The 23,498-nt window shown below is 39.7% G+C and overlaps 1 protein-coding gene across 1 annotated transcript; it reads right to left on the bottom strand.

Moving 5' to 3' along the window:
* Window positions 1-1,007: 1,007 nt before the first annotated feature.
* LOC147906225 (pentatricopeptide repeat-containing protein At5g27110-like) lies at window positions 1,008-4,290 on the bottom strand. Its single transcript, XM_087377248.1, has 2 exons — window positions 1,998-4,290; window positions 1,008-1,879 (listed from the first exon to the last, which is right to left on the bottom strand). The coding sequence occupies exon 1, from the start codon at window positions 4,196-4,198 to the stop codon at window positions 2,240-2,242; it is 1,959 nt and encodes a 652-aa protein (XP_087233374.1). The 5' UTR covers window positions 4,199-4,290; the 3' UTR covers window positions 1,008-1,879; window positions 1,998-2,239.
* Window positions 4,291-23,498: the final 19,208 nt, after the last annotated feature.

Raw genomic sequence — 23,498 nt, 5'->3', positions numbered from 1 at the left:
ATTGCACATTTTTGCAAACAACCGTTTTTAATCCAAGACAAGACGACCACAAGGTTTGTGAAGAGAATCACAACTATTTAGCCGTGGTACTGAAAGATAGCTTTACCATCATTGACATCTGTTCAATGCTAACATATGTTCAAAAAGATTGGGAATCTTTCAAATTCTAGATGGCATTTTGTGCTTAAGAATCTCATGTAACCGTTTCTTCGACCTTGGGCCCTACATTCAATCTCCTAAAGCTAAACGGTGACCAACTCTTATGGATCTTCTAAAGCTTGTGGAGCTAAATGTGCTATAGAACTCATGGGTCATTATATACTATTAGCACAATGTTCTTTTAGAGAAGCTAGCAACTCAGAGTCACAACGATGAGGGTAGATGATGGTTTGACTCAAGTGTCAACAACTACATGACACCATAAAATGATTGGTTTCCTAATAGAAATACTCAACTTTGATGGGTGATGACACACCTCACAAGATAGAAGAAATTAGGAGCATTCGTATGCATAGTGATGCACGCACCGTGGAGAGCATAGGAGATGCATTCTATGTCCTAACAATGAATGACACAAAGTCTTATTTTATTGAATGGATGGTAGAAAGTGACATGGATTTTACCTCCAAAAAGTATGGATGCACAATTAGGCATCTTGACAATCCTAGCTCCATCATTTCCAAAGGTGCATATGTTACAACTTATCTTCAATAATCCCAATTTAGATAAGCCAATCAGCACATCATCAGAATCAAGATGCATATTTTTAGTATGCTGTGGCATAAGAGGCTTGGAAAACTAAACTTCTAAATCCTGGTAACCTTGAAAAAGTCAAAGATGGGACAAGGACTTCCACAAATATACTTTTAGAGAGAGATTTATAAGTCATGTTGCATGGGAAAGCAACACATATACAACCAATTTCAACATTATTGTCTTGAAGTTTAGATATCCTTCAAATCATGCATTCTAACATATGAGGATATGCTTCCATTCTGTCAATAAGAAGAGCATTAGTATCCAAGACAAGATGACCACAGGGTTTGTGAAGAGAATCACAACTATTTAGCCGTGGTACTGAAAGGAGGTAGAAAAGAGTGGTTGGCTTCTTTGATTGCAGTACTTGCACCTCAGGCCATCGTCCTGCACTTAGTTACAGCCAACACAAACCTTCCCTCTACAGAGTGCAATGCTGCAACACGGTCAGCAGTTGCTTTATGAAAATGCTTACCTTCACTCACCGCCAAAAGGAATGGACCTACCACACCTCTTGCCAGGAATACTTTTGGAAGTAACCTTTGAATGTCACTGAAGCCTTTTTCCACATCTTCATTTTCAAGTATCCCTTACCTTGTCAACTCTCGTTTAAAGTGTCTAAGATACCAATCAAAAAAGTTATCGTGGGTGCTAATGTAGTTCTTCAATTAGAAGTATTTTGGGATGCCTTATGAATGGTGTTTGGTTCCCACAGATCATATCAGTCTCCTTGGAGGGCAAAATGAGTCGGTTCTGACGCCAATTTTAGAGCATAAATTATCTAATTTGACAGAAATAGATATCCGCCACAGCTCTCTCCATGCCATGGTCCAGAACAGCTTTGTACCTACATCAAGCAGTTTGACTTGCACATGCAATACACACTATAAATTGTATCCATCTGTGATGGAGTTTTCATCTAGACATGCTATTCCTGCAAAAGAATACATCCTATCTTGGCACATGCTTTGAATGTGAGCACAAGGAGTAAAACCTGCAATTAACTGAATCTCAAGTGACTATGGTGTGAATTCATTTTTGCAATCAGAAATTGCCATTTCACAGAAACAGATTGATCTTTGCAGGGGCTCCTCACAGAAAGTAGCAGTAGTCCAGAGTAACTCTGTAGTCATGTACATGGCGAAAGGCAGTCCCATGATGTCGCAGGTGAGAATGATTTCCCAGTATTCACAATTTTGAGATATTCCAAATGCTTTGATTATATAAAAGTCAGGACACACCTGAATCTTATCAGTCTATGAAAAAGGGGTTTTGAGAGATGGGCTGAGCCTTACTGCAAAAAATTGTCCTCCTTGCTTGCATCTGACTAAAGAAACCTCCACAGATCTCGCTTCAAAAAGTGCACTCAATCACCTCATCGATGAAGTCAAATTAAAAACATGCCTGGTTATGAGGACTTTGATCCCTCATCCTGCTCGGGAGATGTATTGCATCAATCCTCCTTCTTATGAGATGTATTGCTTCACTCCTCCTGCCAGCTGTTAGCATAGAGATTTGATAGAGCTATGTACGGGGACACATTGGCTGGATCCAGTGCAAATACATGCCTTGCAGCACGTTCACCTCTCTCCACATCAAAATTAGCTCTGCATGCACTGAGCATGGCCATCCATGAGACAGCTGTGCGTTCAACTGGCAAGTTCATCAGCAAGTCCTCTGCATCACCAAGTCTACCTGCCCTCCCAAGAAGGTCGATCATGCAGTTGTAATGATCTACTAAAGGCGTGAGGCAGTAATGTTTAACCATAGACATGAAGTAGCAACACCCCTTATCCACGAGACCTGCATGGCTACAGGCAGAAAGAATGATAACAAAGGTGATCTCGTTTGGCGCTATATGTTCCTTCTGCATTTGGTCAAAACGTCTAAAAACTTCAGTACTATTCCCACTCTGGGAAAATGCTCCAATCATGGCATTCCATGATACAATATTATGCACTGGCATGGTATCAAATGTTCTTTGTGCATCATGCACGCTGCCACACTTGCCATACATATTCACAAGAGCATTCCATACCGCAAGGTCTAACTCAAACTCACACCCCACAATCCTACAGTGAACACTTTTCCCTTCAACTAGGACTGCCTCATTGCTGCATGCAGAAAGGATGCTTAAGAAGGTCATCTTATCCCTTTCAGCCATGTTATCAAACGTTACCAGTGCATTTTTAAAACTGCCAGAGTTGCAGTACATATTCACTAGCGAATTTCCAACGGAAACATCCAACTCAAAACCGCTGCTAAAAATGAGAGCATGTATCTGCTTGCCTTTAACTATGTCCACCTTCGTCGCACATGCAGAAAGAATGCTGATGAGCGTGATCTTGTTTGGCACAAATCCTTCTTGCTGCATTTGGTCAAAGAATTGGAAAGCATCCTTGGCATGCCCAGGCTTTGCATAAGCTGCAATTATGGCAGTCCATGATACCACGTCTCTCTGAAGCATTCCATTGAAAATCCTGCGCGCCTCTCTAAGGTTGCCACATTCACCGTACAGGTTAATTAGAGAGGTTCCGACAATACGATCTAATTCACAACCACATGCAATAATACGAACGTGTGCACGCTTGCCGTCAGCTAGCGCTGCCTGGCTGGCACATGCATCTAGGACGCTAGTAAAAAGGATATTGTCTGGAAGTACTCCTTCATGCTGCATGTCTGCAAAGAGTTGCGGCACGCTCTTACCCTCGCCACTTTGAACAGATGCTGTGATCATGGCAGTCCATGTGATGGTATCCCGTTCAGGCATGTTTTCAAACGTACTGCAGCATTCCTCGAGGCTGCCACACTTACTATACATGTTGACAAGGGCATTTCCCACGACGAGATCAGACTCAAAACCACTGTTTTTTATGCTGGCATGGATCCGCTTTCCTTGCGCCAGCGTTGCCTGAGTAATGCAGGCAGAAAGAATGCTGACAAAAACAAACATGTCCGGCATAAAAGCCTCCCGCTCCATTTCGTCGAATAATCGAAGCGCTTCCTTGCACAGTCCGTGACGCACATAAACTTTAGCCATAAAGTTCCAGGAGAACTCATCCCGTGCAAGGGTTTTGGCGAACAGGGCACATGCAGCCTCCACCGCTCCACAGGTGCCATACATGTAGATAAGAAGGTTTGCCAGAAACACGTCCTGCTCCAGTCCTCGTCTGATAATGTGCCCATGGACACGCTTGCCATGAGACAGAGCCTTTGAATCAGCGCAAGTTCGCAACAGTGAAGCAATGGCGCGGTAGAAAAGCACGAAGCTAGGATCATCGAGGCGACGGAGAGTTTCCTCCCATGATTCTAGGCTTCTACACTCCTTGCGAGGTCGATGTCGAAAGGGGGGAGTGCACGAGTTTCGTAAGAAAAAATACCGGGCAGATGCGGGAAATCTTGGGCGATGGAGAGTGAGGAGCTCGGCGATCGCAATAGCCATGCGTGCAAGGACCCCAATACCCACATACCCTCGCCATTCCCACAGCTCACTCCGCAGATGCCATCAACGCCTCCATAGCCAAACACGCACAAACCTCACAAACATCGCACAGGGAACTTCAAACCTCAACTGTTTTATGTTCGCGTATCGACTAAGGTTATAAACTAAGGTTAACAAGCCTCAACTTTTACCCCTACGGCCAACCCATGCGCCTTGGCCTCAACTTTCCAGTGGGTAACCGGGTGCATAGCCGAGGGTGGCCAACCCATCTGCCTTGGCCTCAACTTACCAGTGGGTAAACGGGTGGCAGGTGTGAATTAAGGGATTAACCTAATCATTACAAGCAAAATTAGACGCATTAACATGGTAATCACGAAGCATTCGAGAAGGTGATCCTCCCATCACCGCCTTACTCCCTCAATCTCTCTCTTATATCTCCCCTTCCTCGCTCTTTCAATCTACGTCTAGCTGCCTCTCTCTCTCTCTCTCTCTCTCTCTCTCTCTCTCTCCCTCTCTCTTTCTCTTTTCATCTATCGCCTCTCACCCACCGTCATCTGCCGTTAAACAAAAATTGCATTGCAGGTTACCCATTTCGACTGTGGAGGCCTCTGTGCCACTATCACAATGTCTATGATGGCAATTCCATGGCTCACTTGATGAAACCATGGGCCGAAATCGTGCCTAAAGGAATCATCATCCATCCTTCTCTGGATCGCTCTCTCCTACAAGCCTTCGTCTCCCGCCTTCGAGCATCTTGAGTGTCAAATGACCAAGCCAGACTTACCGAGCAGTTAGCCTATCAGCCCTAAATGGGAAGGCAAGCAAGGACAGAAACGCGGTTTCAACTGCCTCAACTATGATAAATGAAGCTTAGAAATATTGCAAACAGTCGTCTTTGGGCCCTGTCGTTCAAGATGCAACAGCCACTCGAGGGGTCATAGGAATTACAAAATTACGATCAATTTGCAGTTAATTCGAGTTCAAAATGATTATCTATTTCGTAGTTGCAAATTATTGAAATCAGGGAGCCATTAGGTAATAATAATCCCAAGCATATCCCACTGCTCCACGGGAGTCTCATGTCATGACTCGGGGGTCGACATCCAGCCTGCACTTAGCCATGGTCAATCAAGTAATAAGTATAGTTTTCCAATACTACAAGCTCTGTTATATATGAGAATACACATACATCCATGCACATATATATGTATCAATATATCAACATAAACACACATTTGCCAACATGTGTATATACAAAAAACATAATGAGCACATACCAAGGAATTTGAAAATAAAGTGAGGGTCCCCTACATAAGGGGATAGATCTGTGCGTGCGTGCATGCGTGTGTGTGTGTGTGTGTGTGTGTTTCAAACTTCTGACTACATTCCCGCAGGTCTAACAATCCAAGTGAGGGCAGCAGTCTGCCCATCACATTGGATTTGGTTGGACTATTACCCTAGAAAAAATCCAATCAAGTATCATAGTGAACTCCTATGGGTTATCATCTAGTGGATTCGAATCAGAGAAATATGAGTTGGAAGGTTGCGGCTATTGCAGCAAGAGGCCCATGGCCATCTTGTTGGGAAGAAGCCATGAAATCTTTTGAAGATGCGATGATGCCAAAATGCTATCATGGTGTATATCATCCGAGCCTCTTGCTTATAATTAGGTAGCCCGTACGAAGCGACCTAAGTAGATATCTGCTCAAAAGGAGAGAGGTGAACTTGCTTATAAGGTGCAGGTCTGAAGCAGGGCCACAACAGAGCTGGAGATGGGGGCTTGTTTGCTTGGTGAAGAACTCTAGCAATAATATATTAGCCGTAGCTCGTCCTAGATCTACAATGGCAGCAGCCACTCACGCTCACAATAATGGATCTACCACTCTAGCTAGCCGTTAGCCGGCCATTACGAGACGCTTCAACAGACGAATCATAAGGAGTAGATTGCATGGAAAGTATGACTTGCCGCCCTCAAGCAAAAGTTGTTAGGTCGCAATATCGCGGCAAGCAGCACGGAACGATCCAATTCACAAGACCTATACATCGTCCAATGATCTCATCAAGCAATTGTAAGGTCCATAGTTGTGAGTAAAGACCACTCCAAAGCATTGGCAAGTTGGGGTCTTTGGTTTATCTATTGGGTTGCTTTTCTGAGAATAAAATGAACGATAGCTTTACCATCATTGGCATTTGTTCAGTACTAACATATGTTCAGAAAGATTGGGAATCTTTCAAATTCTAGATGGCATTTTGTGCTTAGGAATCTCACGTGACCATTTCTTCGACGCCCATTCATCCAATCGGAAAGGTCTCTCCATAGAGTAGGATTACCTCGTAATAGTGTTGCGATGGGCATCTTGATCTCAGTGGACAAGAATGAGGCTAATCCTATGATGTCTCGAGGACCAGTGATACATTATGTGCCATATAAGGACATGTTGTCATCCTCCTTTAGTTGTCACAAGGTAGGGTCTTCTTCAAACATTCGTTGCATTAGGGTGGATCTCTGTGTTAAAGGGCATGACACACCTTCTTCCTCTACCCTTTTAGGTATTTGCAAGGCTCTTGAGGCTCGAGCATTTATCTCATGTCTCAGATGAATTGTATCAGTATTCTTGCTTGCCTTGAGACTCTACTGACATTCCTCTTGGCACTTGTGTACCAATTTATGCGCATCGGGGAGACCTTGTTTCCCCACCCATGGGTTGGGATATTCACTCTGACTCTTAGGTGCTATGGCTTGGCCATGGGTTGAAGCCATTAGCATTGCCTCATTTGCCTCATGCGAGTGGTTGTTACTGGTACCATTTGAGAGGGTATCACTAGAGGAAGATAATGTAGCTAGGGAGGCTGTATCTTCATCTGACCCATCTTGGATGATGACCTTGTTTTTTCCCTTCCAAATCTTTGTTACACCCTTGGTTCTTACTCGTGCTAGTTTAGTTGCCTCTCTAGGCTTTGACGTGCTAGCTTTATCCCTTTTGGCTTGTTTGAGAAGCTCTTTATTAAGGGATTTAGCTTGCAACCTTGTGATTACATTCAAGAATATTGATGACACTTGTCCTCTCTCAAGGCTTAACAAGTTAAGGCTTGTGGACTTAGATGGCCTTCTCATCGAGCAATCCTTAAAAAGATGGTCCACAGCACACCCAGTGCGTAATGGCGGTGGTGTATTAGACGCTGGTGCACATGTGATTAGTTGCTTAGATTGCCCCTTATATGGGCATTCATTGGCTAGGTGTGGCCCTTGACACATATGGCATTGAATGGGTGGTGCCTTTGTGAAGTTGTTCCTATCTCCCATTGTTTGAGGAATTGGTGCTGTCTGGTAGACCGAAATGTATTGATCACCTTGTATAATGTAGTGACTTATAATGCTAGACCAATTTGCATTGTCAATATTTTGGGGATAGTTGTGTCCATTGAAGGTAGGTTTAGGGCCTCCCCACACTAGGTAACTCTTCCACCAATACTTGATTCAGGGGAGTAATTCATGGAGGTGGTGCTTGAAGTCCCAATACTGGTGGGGGTAATGGAATATTTTGAGCCCTAAATTGCCCTTGATTGGCTGATGTGGCTCCTTATTGCCAATTGTGCCTGATTAGATGGATTGGGCATGCAAGCAATGGTAGATGTGGCCCTTGTTGATACATGGGTTGAGGAATCACCCTAGGATAATGACATTAGGATGTGTCATGATTTCCCCAATGAACACAATGGGCATAGTAGAGTGTTGGCCTGGTTTGAAGACAAGGGCATTCCTTAGTGGGATGATTTCTAGTGCATACCCCACACCATATGTTATCTCTTTGTGGAAAGAGATGGGGGTTGCTAGAAACATCTTTTAGTGCTTCTATATTCCATTGTTGGCTCAAGTTGTTTAATAGATCTGTGGCCAACTCTTCCATGTTGAGCACCTTGGGCATCATGCTTGCATCCCTAGTTGCTTCTGAGGTTGAAGCTTGTGCTATTTGGGACATATCAGAGGAAGCAAAGGCTTTATCCTTTTGGGGTGTCTCCTCATGTTATCCCCTAAGCATGTCGATGTCTTGCTGCATAGCTCAAACGATGTGGGATTCACAGCAAACAAATGATCATGCAGCTTAGCATCTCGTAGCCCTATGAGAAAGTGTGGCAGAAGTTGCACATCACTCATCCTCTCATGGGGTACACATTGCGAGTTCAGATGTTTAATCCTAGTTATATTGTCTCTTAAGGACTCAGTGTCCTTTTGCTTCACCTCATAAAGCTGGTTAAGCGGGCTCCACTTGGGACCACTGGGGGAAAACCCCACAATAAAGATCTATGCAATGTGTCCCAATTTATTTTCTCCTCAACGATTAAGGCTGTTAACCATTGTCGAGCCTTGCCATCAAGACTCAAGCTAAAAGCATTGACCTTGTCTAGATCCCCGCTATCACCAAAGGTGTCACAGATTTATTCAAACCTCTCAACATGGGAGACTAGGTCTCCTTCTCCTAGAGACTTCATGATTAGCTTAGAGATTGTGATAGGCTTGCTCCTTGAGGGATTGGTATCCCCTCCTGGAAACATTAATGGTGGAGCGATGGCCCCCTTTCCTAGTGCTTGCACTAGGATTCTCATAGCTTCGTCTATAAGGACCGTTTGCGATATAGGAGGAGGTTGTGGAATGGTGGGCGGTGTCCCATACATTGGTGGACCTAATGAAGAGTTCCCTAGGTTTGATGGCACAGGGTTGGGATGGGAGGATCCAGGCCCACTAGGCATTGGCATTGTGACTTGGGTTGGGTTGGGCCTAATAGGTTGGACTAGAGGTCCTCTAGGGAGTGGTATGTTCCCTGTAGGCATAGGCTTATAAGGGGAACTTGTTGGATAGGGAATATCTCCCATGTTTTGTTGCCAAGGAGCTATCATAGGGGCTTTTGAGGTGGAGGGTCTTAATGGTGGACCTTCAAGGTTAGTCCTCTAGCCCCTTTGCTCTAGATTTTGGGACCCTTTTAAGAATGTGGGTCCAACTCCATCATCATAGGAGTGTCTATCATCAAAGAATTGGTACGACGGGGGGTAATTCCCATCAGGTATCGTGGGACTTGGCTCCCTGAGTATGGCTTCTGACATCAGTGATTGGGATGGCATTTGAGCCTTTGACATTGCCCTAGCCTATCCAAGAAATGGGTTTAGCCACTCTACTGGGTCTATCAATCCAAACCTTCCCATGATATTGGAAAAGGTTTCCCTTTGCGGTAGATGGGGTAGGAGAGTGGAGATCAATGGGGATGGAGTCCACAGCTACTGAGGCTCTAACATTGGAGGGTTCACCCATGTCTTCATCTTGACTCAGGGACTCCTCCGAGCTGGATAATTCACCTAGTGGTGGTTCTTGCAATGAGTGAGAACTGACTTTTGAGCTTACTGACCCTGAGGATGCCAAGCTAGGTATGGAGGTAGAAAAGATGGTATTTGAGGCACTGCCTTTAGGCTCAAAATGATCGTGTAGGACTCTTCCTGATCTCAAGATCATGTGTTCACTGGCACAATTGAGGCCTCAATTCTAGGTTGAGTCTACCTCGATGTGAACCCCCAACATACCTTGGGTGCTACAGTCTACTTGCAGACCTCTAACATGAACCTGACAACTTTGCATTGATAACTTTCACCACTCAAAGGTACTCCTATAAAGTTGTAGTTATCTACTAGTGATCTTTTGTGTAGTTCCTGGTTCCCACATGATGGCAGCTAGCATGCTGCCCATGTTGCATCCTTACCAATGCTATCAGTTTTTCCCCCATGCATGGCCACATTGCATTCTGACCCTCTGTTGGACACCTCACACATACTCTCCCATATGTTGCCAACAATAATAGCATGGATCTCTCGACCTTTTTGTAAGGCTGCTATGCTAGCATTGAGAACACAGATAAAGGTTACCTTGTATGGCTTCACACCTTTAGCCTGCTTTTGACTGGACAGTTGTAGGGCTACCATAATGAGGTGTGAAATGTTGAAATTATGGTATTCCATGAGACCACATTTCACACAGGAATCACTACAAACACAAATCTTGAATCATCTAGACCCACATTTGCCATACATATTGATAAGGGCTGTCCCCAAAACAACATCAGATTCCAATTTACAGCCAACAAAACTAGCATGTAAGTGCCCCAATCTTCCAGGGCTTTTTCTTTGGTGCACACATCCAAAATGCAAATGAAAATGACCTTGTTATGGTCAATGCTTTCACCCTGTATTCGACCAAATAGTTGTAAAGCCTTCTCGTTGTGCACTTCCTGGAGACAAGCTGTGATCATGGTGACATTCCACGAGATTGCATCCTGTAGCGCAATCTTTGCCAAAAAAACTATTGAATCGTGTAAACACACTGTAATGATGGCATTCCAAGAGGTTGCATTCCGAAGTGGCATCTATGCAAACATAGGCCTTGAATCATACATGCTGCTGCACTTAACATACATATTGACAAGAGTTGCTACCACCACCACATCTAACTACCATCTGTTGCCAAAAATAAGAGCATATATCTCTAGACCTTTCTCTAAGGCTACTACAATAGCACATGCATCTTATACACAAGTAAAAGCTATCTTGCTTTTGTAGACTTGTATTTGAATTTCTTCAAACAATTGTAAAGCTTCTTTGCCAAATTCATTCTAGGCTTACGTAGCAATCATAATACTCCAGGAGTATTTTGTTGAAAACAGCTTGTGCATACTCCAACCTTTCACATTTTCCATACATTTCAACAAGAAGGTTACTCAGAAATCTGTTATCCAGATATCCATGCTACTGATGCACACACTTACTCTAAGAACTAAACAAGAATTTCCTCATTCAAGCTTTCAGGATAGCAATCATAATTCCTTTCAAAGCCAATCGGATGGTGCCCATCCAATATATGTATATGACAAGGGTTTCTAGTTTGTAGCTCCTTCAGTACCTTCTTTGCAACCTTGGACCACTCACAATTCCTACATACTTGCCAAAATTTGATTTTGTATCCCTCACCCAATGGATCTCATCATACAAGCTTTCAAGAAGACAGAAGCCATCATTCCTCACAAGCTCACTCTTATGGTGCCTGTCTAATCTAGGTGTGGAAAAGCCCCCCCTCATTCCTAGCTCCTCTTCTGCAAGCTTGAAACCATACAAAGTCAACACATCATATAGCTCGCCGCATGTATACCTAGAACAAGAACCCCCTAGATGTTGATATGGCATGTTAGCCATTTTAAAACTAATACCTAAATGAAAATTACTATATACTAAATGCAAAGTTCTATATCCCAAACTCAAATTGCTACATGCTATATACAAAATACTGTGTGCAAAATACAAAATCATACATTCCTAAAAGCAAAGTACCATGTGCAAAATGCAAAGTGCTATGTTCTATATCCCAAACTCACATTGTTCATGCTATATGCAAAATACTAAGTGCAAAATACAAAATGATATAAACCCAAGGAAGGGCACGTTCCTTGGTCTTATAATTTTTGGAGAGGAAATGTGCCAACTCTCCCCCCACACGAATGTGTGGTTAAGTTTATTTGTTTATGTGTTGGATACAAAGTGTTATGTGCTAAATGCAAAAATACTAGTTAGTCAATTCTGTGTGCTATATGCAAAATACTATGTACAAAATACAAAATCATACATTTCTAAAAACAAAGTAGCATGTGCAAAATGCAAAATGCTATGTTCTATATCCAAAACTCAAATTGCAACATCCTATATGCAAAATACTATGTGCAAAATGATATGAATCCGAGGAAGGGCACATTCCTTGCTCTTATAATTTTTGGAGAGGAAATGTGCTGATTCTCCCCCCACACGAATGTGTGGTTAAGTTTATTTGTTTATGTGTTGGATACAAAGCACTATATTGCTAAATGCAAAAATACTAGTTGCTCAATGATAAGCGCTAATTCTTAATGCAAAATGCTATGTACAAAATTCAAAGTGCTATATCTTATATTCAAATTGCTACCATATATATAAAAAGTGGTAAATGAAAATGCTATGTCCCAAATTCAAATAGCTACCAAAAAATGCAAAATGATATGAACCCAAGGAATGGTACGTTCCTTGGTCTTATAATTTTTGGAGAGGAAATGTGCCGACTCTCCCCCCACATGAATGTGTGGTTAAGTTTATTTGTTTATGTGTCGGATACAAAACGCTATATGCTAAATGCAAAAATGCTAGTTCTCAATGATTAAGTGCTAATTCTTAATGCAAAATGCTTTGTACAAAATTCAAAGTGCTATATCTTAAATTCAAATTGCTACACTATATATAAAAAGTGATAAATGAAAATGCTATATCCTAAAATAGCTATAAAAAACATTCAAAAAAAAAATGTTAAACACAAACTCCTATGTGCAAAAAGAAAGAGCTATTTACCATGTTGTAAATTCGAAATGCTATATGCTACATTCAAATTCCTATATCCTATATTCAAATTAGTATCAAATTGGTAAAAATATAAAGTGTGTAAAACAAGGAAAATCCATCATTCTAGCAGCAACAACAGTAGCAGCTACAATGAGACTAAGTCAATTAGCAACTACTGTCCATCATCAATTTGCTCTACCAAAGAGACACGATATGTTTCGTGCCTCCTTACCAGTGTCAGACAAACGATACATAGAATTGCAAAATGCAGAAATCATAATAATTGATGAGATCTCAATGATGACATGTCAAACATTAAACACAGTAATCAGACAGTTATGTGAAACTTGCAAGCAAACAATCTTGCCGCCTTTTGAAAATAAAAAAATGCTCTTATTAGGAGATATGTCCCAATTGCCTCCAGTATGTAAATGCAAGATACAAGAAAATGAATTTTTTAGAAAATACTATATTGGAAACTCGGGTTTCTAGACAACTACTACCTTTTCATTCCTTCACACATCAAAACGTCACCTAGAAGATCCAACATACATAGAATTCTCAAACATAATCAGAATAAGAAAACCAACAGTAGAAGAGATTCAATATTACCTAGGTAATTTAATCATAAGTGATAGTGAAGCAAACGATTTCATTGACAAGGACACAACTATACAGTGCAGCCATCAAAATGACACATGATACTATAATGAGCTCATACTACATAAGAAGTTCAATGAGCATCAAATTAAAAGCATCATTGTGACATCCAATGTAGATCAAATCTTAGAATTAAAAGAATGGAAATGGATCTAGATTTCCACTCCATACAACAAATAGCAATAGGAGCAAAAGAGATGATCATAGAAAATATAGATCTCACAATTAGAGCAACAAATGGCACTATTGCAAGTGTCATAACTAGAAATAGATAATAACACAAACAACATTTTAAAAATTCATGCCAAGATCTTATCAACAAATGAAAAAATCACACTAAGAACATCAAAACATAAAAGAAAGGTATTAAACTCCATATGGTATCACAAAACAACTTTTCCAATCACACTAGCATATGCAATTACAAGACACGAGTCACAAGGATGCACACTTAAAGGAAAGGATCTTGTAGTAATACAAAAATCATTTGCACCAGGCCTAACATATGTCATGCTTTCATGAGTCACCACTCGAAACAACTTAAGAATCTTAAATAAAATCAATCCATTTGACTTCATTCCAATGCTTACATGAACTTAAAAAAATTAGTAATCAATAGAAAATCCTTTAATTAAATATTCATTAATATAAGAGAAAATAAACTTTTGATATACAAACTAATATGCAGGATCTATCAAAAACTTATTTAAAGAATAGCCAACAATAAAATATGGCAACATAAGACGATGTACGTTTTCAATATTACGCATTATAGTATTTCTTCACATTAGTTTATATTCTAATTTATAATAGATTATTATTTTGCAGATCTTTAATCAATTCAAAAGTAAAGCCCGATTGGCTCAAGATCAAGAGAAATCAATAAAAAGAACAAAGGGACAAATTTATTTTTTGTATACAACTCAAATGCATCTCACAAACATGGTTGGAAAGGAACCAAAAGAATACATTTATGGACGGAGCACACTACAAGACCTTAGGAATTTCATGGATAACAATCAACATAAAGTACAACAATGGAAGGCAGAACATGGGGACAAAGAAATGAGAGCAAACGGTTAATAACCCAATTTTATTTATAAAAAATTATTAAACTTTTTATTTTAAAAATACAATGAATAACATATACATAATATCAATTCAAACATAATGCATGTCTAACTAAGTATATAATTTGAAAAATCACAAAAGAGGATGATATCATTACTCCAATGATGTTGAGAACAGAAGCACAAGCTATAATAGATAAGCACTCAGAAGGAATTTCAGCTTATTGCCTTGAGCGTCTACACTTTGGCTATAATGTAAGCTTAGTCGAACTTCTAAAAATAGATCGTAAGACTAGAAATGTCATACTAGCAGAGTTCAACAACATGTTCCAAACAAATGATCAAAAAAAAGCAAAAGAATTGCCATTTACCATAGAAGGTATAACTTCCATTATTGATTTGAATTTTGCAAAAGAAGCATATGGCGAACATTTTGAGTTTTTCCCAACTCCACCAAAGAACAATATATTTCAGCCACCTACAGGTACATTATTGATTCCATATCTAAAATACATACAAATTTCATTTTTTAACACACATGAAAAAACTCATCATACTTCATTTTGCTATTTCAAATAGGAAATCGCGAAGAAGACAAAGAGAAAGGCACAAAAGGCCCATATTACATATATTCTATTCTATGTATTGCTATAGAAAAACGATATATTGGACAAACTAGAAATCTTGAAAAATGGATAGCACAACACCAAACCAATCCTCCATTAAAATTGAAACATGATGTTAACAGGTACAAACCGTTCCGCTTAAACTTCAAAACAGAAATCTTGGCCACTACAAACTTGAAAAGCAAAGCGAATGCACTCGAAGAGAAATTTATAAAAGAACTCAACACAACCGACTCGAAATATGGCTACAATAACCTCAATGGAAATCCAGCATCTACAATAAAATTTTACTTTCTAAAAAATAGAGACATAATCTAGTATTAAATAGAAGCCCATTTTCAATACATGTAAAAAACTTCCTATTTAAAACTATAGTAAAGTCGTAGTATTGAAGGACTCTTAATTCATAGCATATATAACTCAATTTTTTTCGTTTTCAAAGCATTAAAAATTTTTTCCCATACACAAAAAATATTTCATGTATGAACTATTATTAAAAAATGCTTTTAAATACATCATGTTTTTAGTGATATATAACTCCATTTAAAACAAATCCAATAATAACCACTTTTAGTATACTACATACATTTTCATGTATTGTTACTCTTATAAAATATTGTAGTGTATTTCAAATATTTCTACTATTATAGTGCTCTTCTTGATATCATAATTAATTCTTCTCAAATCTCAAGTTTACATAAATCTATGTTCTAAATTAACTTTAAAAATTAAGTCAAAATGGAAAATATTATTCAACAATTTTTAGGAAGCACTAAAATCATTTATATATATTCTAGTTCAATACAACTACCTGCCGGATCTAGTTGCAAAAATGGGGTTTATTTCAATGCAATTCGCATGCAAATTTCATCATTTCTTGAGTCTCGGGTTCCCAATTTTCTTGTGCTTTTCCCTGATTTTTATGTTCCTAGAGCTATCCCTATGACTGTGAGGATAGAGCTAAAGCAATGATTGGTGGGATAGAGCTATGGCAACAACCGGTGGGATAGAGCTATGTCAATGACCGATAGGATAGCAAGTCGACGGGATATAGTTAAAGTAATGACTGCCGAGGTATCAAGTCAGCAAGATAGAGTTAAAGCAATGACCGATGGGAGAGCAAGTCTGCGGGATAGAGTTAAAGCAACGACTAGAAAGCTAGAGTTAAAGCAACGACCAGTGGGATAGCAAGTCGATGGGATAGAGTTAAAGCAATGAACAGCGGCGTAGAGCTATGGCAACGATCGACGGGATAGCCTTATGGCACTTGGTCAATGCAAGTTTATCCGATGGGATAGCCAACTAACAGTAATTAATTACGGCGGCAGGTTAGGTACTGACATGTGTCAGGTCAGCGGGATAGAGTTACAGCAATAGCCAACAGGATAGTAAGTTGACGGGATAGCACTAAGGCGATGGGTCAATGCAAGTTTGGGTGACCGATGGGATACAGTTAAGGCATCGGGTCAAAGCAAGTTTGACTGATGGGATAGAGCTATAGCGACAGGTCAATGCAAGTTTGACCGGTGGGATACAGTTATGGCACCAGTCAGCGGGACAACGCTATCGTGCCAACCGTGGGGATAGAAACATGCAGTTTCGTTGACTAGTTTTTTATAATTCTTAATGATTTGGAAGTTTCTATTCATTTTTTTTTGTGATGGGGGCATGCTAAACTACCTAATCTACCTACTTAATGAAAAAACTTGAAAGAAAAACAACTTTTGAAAGCCAAAATGCAAGATTTCTTAAGGGGTGAGTTTTACCACACAAAACAACTTCAAAATTCAGTAAGAATCATCATTTTTTGTTGTTTTTTGTGTGTTTAGACCTCATACACTCCTTAGCAATCTTACAAACTATCTTCCTACCAACTCAAAACACTAAAAAGCATCAAAAACAAGCTTCAAATGCTCCAAAATAACTTTCCAACGAAAATAAATAGTTTTCCTACTTTTCTGTCCACACTCTCACTTCCTCCCTCTCTCTTCTCCTACCACTCCACTAACAAAGCTCCAAGTTAAGCTTGAAGCCTTTTGTAATGGGTAGATAACAAAGGAAGATAGGTGCAATGCAAAAGCATACCTCCATTCCCCGATAGTGGCACCAAAAATATGTGGGTCTCGACAGTGACCCACGTGTCATGGGATGTTGAAGAGATGTCGATGGATGCTCCACTCCAAGCTACTCCTTGTGAGAGCAATGCAAGGCACGAGCCTCGCAAGTGTCACTCAAGAAGCCTCCGAATTGTTGCAATGTGTCTCCACGAGAGAAAGAGGGAAGGGGAAGAGGGGAGAAGAGAGGGGAGAAGGGAGGGAGAAGGAGAAGGAGAAGGAGAAGGGAAGAGGAGAGTGAAGTGGGATGGAGTGGCAAACACAAGGGCACTACAATGGAAACAAGGAAGCACCCAAAACACTCTCTTGGAAGAGAAGAGGGAGCTTGTATTCAAACTTGTGAAAACAACAATGAAGACCAAAGTCAACCATTTGGCCTTTTACACAAGTCATCTTTTGAAGGGAGGGCCAACCCTAATCTCTTTATACCACTCTCCCTTCTCATTATTTTACCATCCTCTTAGGCCCATGTAGCTCCAAGACACGATCTTGGCTCTATGGACTTGCCACTGTCCCATCAAATCACATCAATTAACCAGTGGTGGCATATTGTTAACCAATCTATTAACATTACAATTGAGTAGATAGGTAATGCATGTTTTCCCCGGCTTGTTATCGCTTTACCTAGGAATATAGACAACCATATGGATTCTTAGATTATATATATATATATATATATATATATAAAGTTCAAGTCACAACTGGACTAAGGAGCAAATGAGTGCATGCGTTGAGAAAGGATTAGTGAAGGTATGGAAGGATTAGTGTGCTTGGTGCGTGGGTTGATTAAAAAGATAGTGTAAAGGAGAGATTTCACGAGGGGGTTACTTAAAATAATAATTCATAGTTGGGGAAGTATACATGTGTGTGTGTGTGTGTGTGTGTGTGTGTGTGTGTGTGTGTGTGTGTGTGTGTGTGTGTGTGTGTGTGTATTTCTATGAGATACATCTACTAATCAATGTGTGTGTGTGTGTGTGTGTGTGTAAAGAAATAAGTGTCTTTGTGTGTGAGATACGCTTATTAATCAAAATTCTTATGTGTGTGTGTGTGTGTGTGTGTGTGTGTATGTGTCCCACCGCTAACCCCGACAGTAAGACCACATGATGGGAAGTACATCCAACATGTGGAACTTACTCCCCACCTACTAATAATAAGTGAATAAAAGTGGATCTATATGATAAGTGTCAAAATGGAAAAATAATGCCAATAGTAAATGCGTGAACCACTTCTGCAAAATAGATATAAAAGTTAGTAAAAAATAAGGCAGGTCATAAAATGACTAAGGATTATCCATGCTAAAGAATTATCCAATGGATGTGAATTAACTGTATGGCACTAGCCCGGACCAAAGGCTAGTTGGGAAATCAAATTGTGTGTTTAGATTAAAAAGTCCCATCAATAATTGAGCCATACAATTAATTCAATAAAATGGATAAGAAGTAAAAAAAGGGGAACATATAAGGAAAAAATGTTTGAAACATCTAAGTTGAAAACTGCAATAACTAGAGTTTGCAAAAATTTTCCCCAAAATTAAGAATATTTAATAATATTAAGTTTGACAAACACAATTTGAAAAAAGATGTCGAATCCTCATGCAGTCCAAGTTTTGAGGTCGGGTCCACTTACTACCACCATCCAAACAAACTAGATGTTACAACATCATAGCTACATTTGGGTAGAGAGGTAATGCATGTTTTCCCTGACTTGTTATCGCTTTACCTAGGAATATGGATTCTTAGATAATTTTTTTAAATAGTTTAAGTCCCAAGTGGAGTAAGGAGACAATGAGTGCATGGGTTGAGAAGGGATTAGAGGAGGTATGGGAGGAAATTATTCACATGTATCGCATGCACACTAGATTTAGGAAAGAATGTTGTGTTTATTCAAGTGCTATATTTCATTGAATATATCCTTCTAAATGTTTACTATTGTGCAAATGTTTATGTTTAATTATATTAATTCAATTTTGTAACGCTTGGTTGGATATGGGGAAAATATTTTGGCGAGCTTTTGAATGTGAGCATTTTTACCATCTCTTGTTTTTGCGAGGTTTTTTTAGAAATCCATAGATGTTTTTTTTATAAGAAAGATGGAGAGGTGATATGTTCATTTTCATAGCATGTGGGAGGGGTGGAAGAGTGTCTATTATGTATAAGGGGCGGGGATATGAGTGGGAATAGGAGGGAAAATTTTGTGGAAGGTATGTTCATATTCAAAGTAGAAGGGAAGAACTATGGGAGATATGTTCATTTTCAAAATGTATAATTTGAAAGTTTTGACCTCATGTTTGGATTCATCGTCGAATTCTGGTCATTTTTAGTACCAACATGACCATACTCCAATGAAATTTGGAAAAATGGTCTTTTTGTCATTTTGGCCTATTTTGGGCGTAGCGCAGACTCAAAATAGGCCCAAAATAGGCCAAAACTTAATTTATGACAAAAACACCATTTTTCCAATTTTTATCAGAATATGGTCATGTTGATACTCAAAATGACCGAAATTCGATGAGTAATCCAAATATTAAGTCAAAACTTCCAAATTATTCACTTTGAAAATGAACAAATTTCCCACATTCTCTCCCTTCCCCTTCACATTCAAAAGATGAATATAAGTTTCATATTCCTCATTTTCTCTCTGCTCCTAGCACTCCTCTTTGCATACCTTATAAGTTTCCCCTCTCCATTCTTCACTATGATAATGAATATACATTCCAACTCCCCTCCTCTCCCTTCTCCATGCGACCTTATCCATGTGCTCGTCCCTCCCCCTTTCCTTAATCTCCACCTTACCCTTGCACCCATCCCTCCCCCTTTCCTTTATCTCCCCTCCCCCAATCCCCCTCCCCCCCCTCTCTCCTCCTAACCACAACCCAAACCTTCAACCCACCCCAGTCCATGTTCCCTCCTTCTCTCTCTCTCTCTCTCTCTCTCTCTCAGGTGAATGAAAAGCTCGCAAAATTCAAAATGTGCAATGTTTGGTTGAATGTTTCTTTGTGTGATGCACGGATTGCATAATTCTATAGTGTACACAAATGCATGAATAATATGTTATGAGAAGAGCAGTTTCTTCGATGGATGCATAAATGCAAATGCTTTTGTACATAATCATTCATCATGGAGAAACCAATTGATTCATGAGACAATGTCTATATAGCATATGCTTAAAGCCACTCTACTTACATTTTACATGTCATATGATAGTGGACATCTAGCTCTAAATCCCCAAAACTATATATATTCACATGCCATAAAGTAATTGACATTTGGATACTACAATATGCAACTTGTTAGCATCCTTAGGGAGAGTGTTATGACTACCGATAGTAATTGGCCTACTACTAACTATAGGAAGCGTATGACCTCTTGTAATCAAAATTTTATTGGCAATAATTGGCCTATTACTAGTGATAGTCAAACCATTTATGGACCAATTTCTAGGTAAGTGTAACTCAAAGGTTTTCATGTGGGATTGCATCCATCATTACATGAGAATGTCATTTATGCATCAAAATCTTGGCATGTGATTCTATAAGTATTAAATCCCTACCTAGGATTTATCACTCAATGTACAGATTCATACATTTGACAAGCCACTTCAATACTTTGATAGTGGGCAATTGATCACATCAGTGATACACTAATCTCTCTTTTGGATTTACGATAATTACCCACATTTGGATGCACATGCACCACATTCTATTGCCAACATATTATTGTCATCATGTTATTAACACCTTTATCTTTGGCCATCATGACTTGGTTCACACATTCCATAAGTACTCTTCTCACATCCATATAGGCTCATAGTTACAAAACATTTTGTTTTGAGAGGGACTACAAAGACCACCACATAGCGCAGCTTATAGATTAAGACGTATAGACACTCTCAATGACACATAGGTAAGCCTCTAGCATAGAGCATCAAACGGTCTTGAGCCTAGAAACATTTGCATCATCGTGATGAATTGCAATCATGACTCCATATGAGATCCATGAGTGGAAAGAGGACCTACTTTGACCTTTTTTCACCCAAGGTTGTGTACCAGTATACTATCATGATTTGAACCTCATAGTTCTTGAGAGAATGGAAACGTATGTATCACAAGCTTACATGAATCAGCCTCTACATTTTGATCATGCACATTTGCAAGTAAGCCCTCATCATGATGCCTTTCCATCTATGTTAGCACAATCTGACTACAACGATGTACAACCATCACATTGATCCATGGATTCAACACCATTTACTTTTAGTCGATGATGCAGATACACCACAAGAGTTAGTATTGACCACGCAGAGTTGCAAGTAGGTCCTCATGTCTTAGTGCATCTAGCTCCCTAAGTGATATCATTCTAGCATCCATCAATGATGCTTTCACCTTTGACATGGACCATGTCATGTCCTTGGACTCAATTTCTAATAGTTTAGATCAGTAGGTTAGTCATCAGGACATTCTAACATTAGCTCAATTATGCCACAGTGGTGGATCTTGAACTTGCAAGCAAACTATTTACCAAGGCTACTAGTGCATGCAGTGCTTTTTGCGATTGATCTACGAATTCCACCCCTTTTGAGTTTCTAATCCTTTGTCCTAGTGACAAGGATTTTGCCCATATTTACCATATGATATAACATCCTACTAAACATAAGATTTAAACTATACAATCAAGTAGTTCTACTTTTACAAGCTGGACAAATTATTTGTGCCATAGTGGCCTTGGAAACACAATTAGTGAAAAAGCGCTATTATTCCCGCACAGAAGGTGACTTCACAGTACTAAAGATTGTTATGCATTTATAGAAGTACTTTTATCAACCCCATCTAAGATAGGTGCATCAACAATTGGGGATCTTGCCACCAATAGAACAAGAATATGAGGGTTCTCTAGGGCTTATATTGTCCTGTTCTAGGCCATTCCAGGCCTTGGGAACATTTTGCCATGGATTTTCTTTCTAGCCTCCCAAGAAGGGACATGAATGCATTTATGTAGTTTCTGATAGATTCTCCAAGATGGTAATCTTTCCACCTACCACCAATCATTATGATGTCGTGTAAGTTGGCCAATTGTTCTACAAGCATGTTTGGGTACTTTTTGGTCTACTGGCCTCCATTGTCTAAAATAGAGATTCCAAAATTTTATCTACTTCTTGGATCGTGTTGTGGCAATCTGTGTGGCCACTGAAGCTCAAGCATTCTACAACTTGACACATGCCTATTGATTTTTAGACAAAGGTTGCTAATAGAGTTTGGTTTAGCTCATTAGGATTTATTGTCAACATTAAGCTCAAGACTTGGGAACCTATCTTCATACATGTAGCATGCCTAGAATATAGTCTCTCATTCTTCCATTGATAAAAGTCCGTTTGAATTCTATCATGGTTTCCTAGGCATTTGAATTTTGAATAAGTGTTCATAATTGTGAGCGTGATTGTGGAATTGTAGTCAACCTTGTTGGTCCCTTTGGTGATTGTGTGAATGAAAGAGACACATAGGAGAGTGAGTTCTCTTGGTAATAGTATGTCAACCTCAAACACTCTTAGAATTTTACAATCTATTGCAAGTAAGCACACATTCATATGTAGCCAATGTCATACACGGACCACACACACTCATAGCAATGTCACACCAAAGCGGAGAGTTCCTATTCTAACATGCAACAAAACACACACTATGAGATAAAAGCAACGTGGAAAGACCCCAAAAGACCTTGGAAATGTCCAATCTAGGGAATCGATTTAACCATCGTTGTGCCATTCTCACTAACGTGCATGGGAAGTAGTTCATGTACTCATCTTTATTTGTACACTCATTGATGGCACACTCTAGAGAAAACTTTGCATGTGGCTATGGGTCTTCATCTTCTACTCCCTTGAAGCCTTGAAACTTCACCTTTATTAGTTTGGATGCTTTTTTGTAGTGCCTTGCTACTGAGGGGCTCCTTAGGTGTGGCTTCTCCATTCCCTATCCTCCAATCTCATGGGTGCCATCCTCTGGTAGCTTGGAAGGCTTCTCAATCGAGTTTCTCAAGCTTCTTGACTTCCCTCATCTATCTCTTGATTTGGGGCACACCTTCGCTCACTTTGGACTGTGCCCTAACTTTTGTGCATGCCTACACTCATGGTTATATACATGCCTTGCCTTTGGGCTTTGATTGTCCAGTATCATGCATCACTCTTGATTGGATTTGTGTCTTGGCTCCAAACTCTTTCTTGAATTGTTCAATCTTGCACATTGTTTTTAGTCAAATTGGCATCTTGAGTCTAGATTATTTCTTGAAGCATCTAATCTTACACACTATTCTTGGTTGGAGGCACCCCTTGACTCAAGATTTCTTTGATCATCTAGTCCCTCTTCTATTCTTGATCAAAGGCACATTTGGACTCCAGACTTGGTATGTTTTGTTGCATTTTTGGATGGGCTTGCTCATTG

Source organism: Dipteris shenzhenensis, chromosome 1 (genome assembly GCF_047967505.1).
Source record: "Dipteris shenzhenensis isolate YYH24624 ecotype China chromosome 1, Dip_SZ_1.0, whole genome shotgun sequence".
NCBI classification, from domain to species: domain Eukaryota; kingdom Viridiplantae; phylum Streptophyta; class Polypodiopsida; order Gleicheniales; family Dipteridaceae; genus Dipteris; species Dipteris shenzhenensis.
Note: the sequence above shows the minus strand (reverse complement) of the source record. Positions and strands in the feature narration are given on the sequence as shown.

Bases quoted from the DNA above. Each gene is read 5' to 3' on its own strand.
- LOC147906225 (XM_087377248.1), bottom strand. From the start codon at position 4,198: ATGGCTATTGCGATCGCCGAGCTCCTCACTCTCCATCGCCCAAGATTT.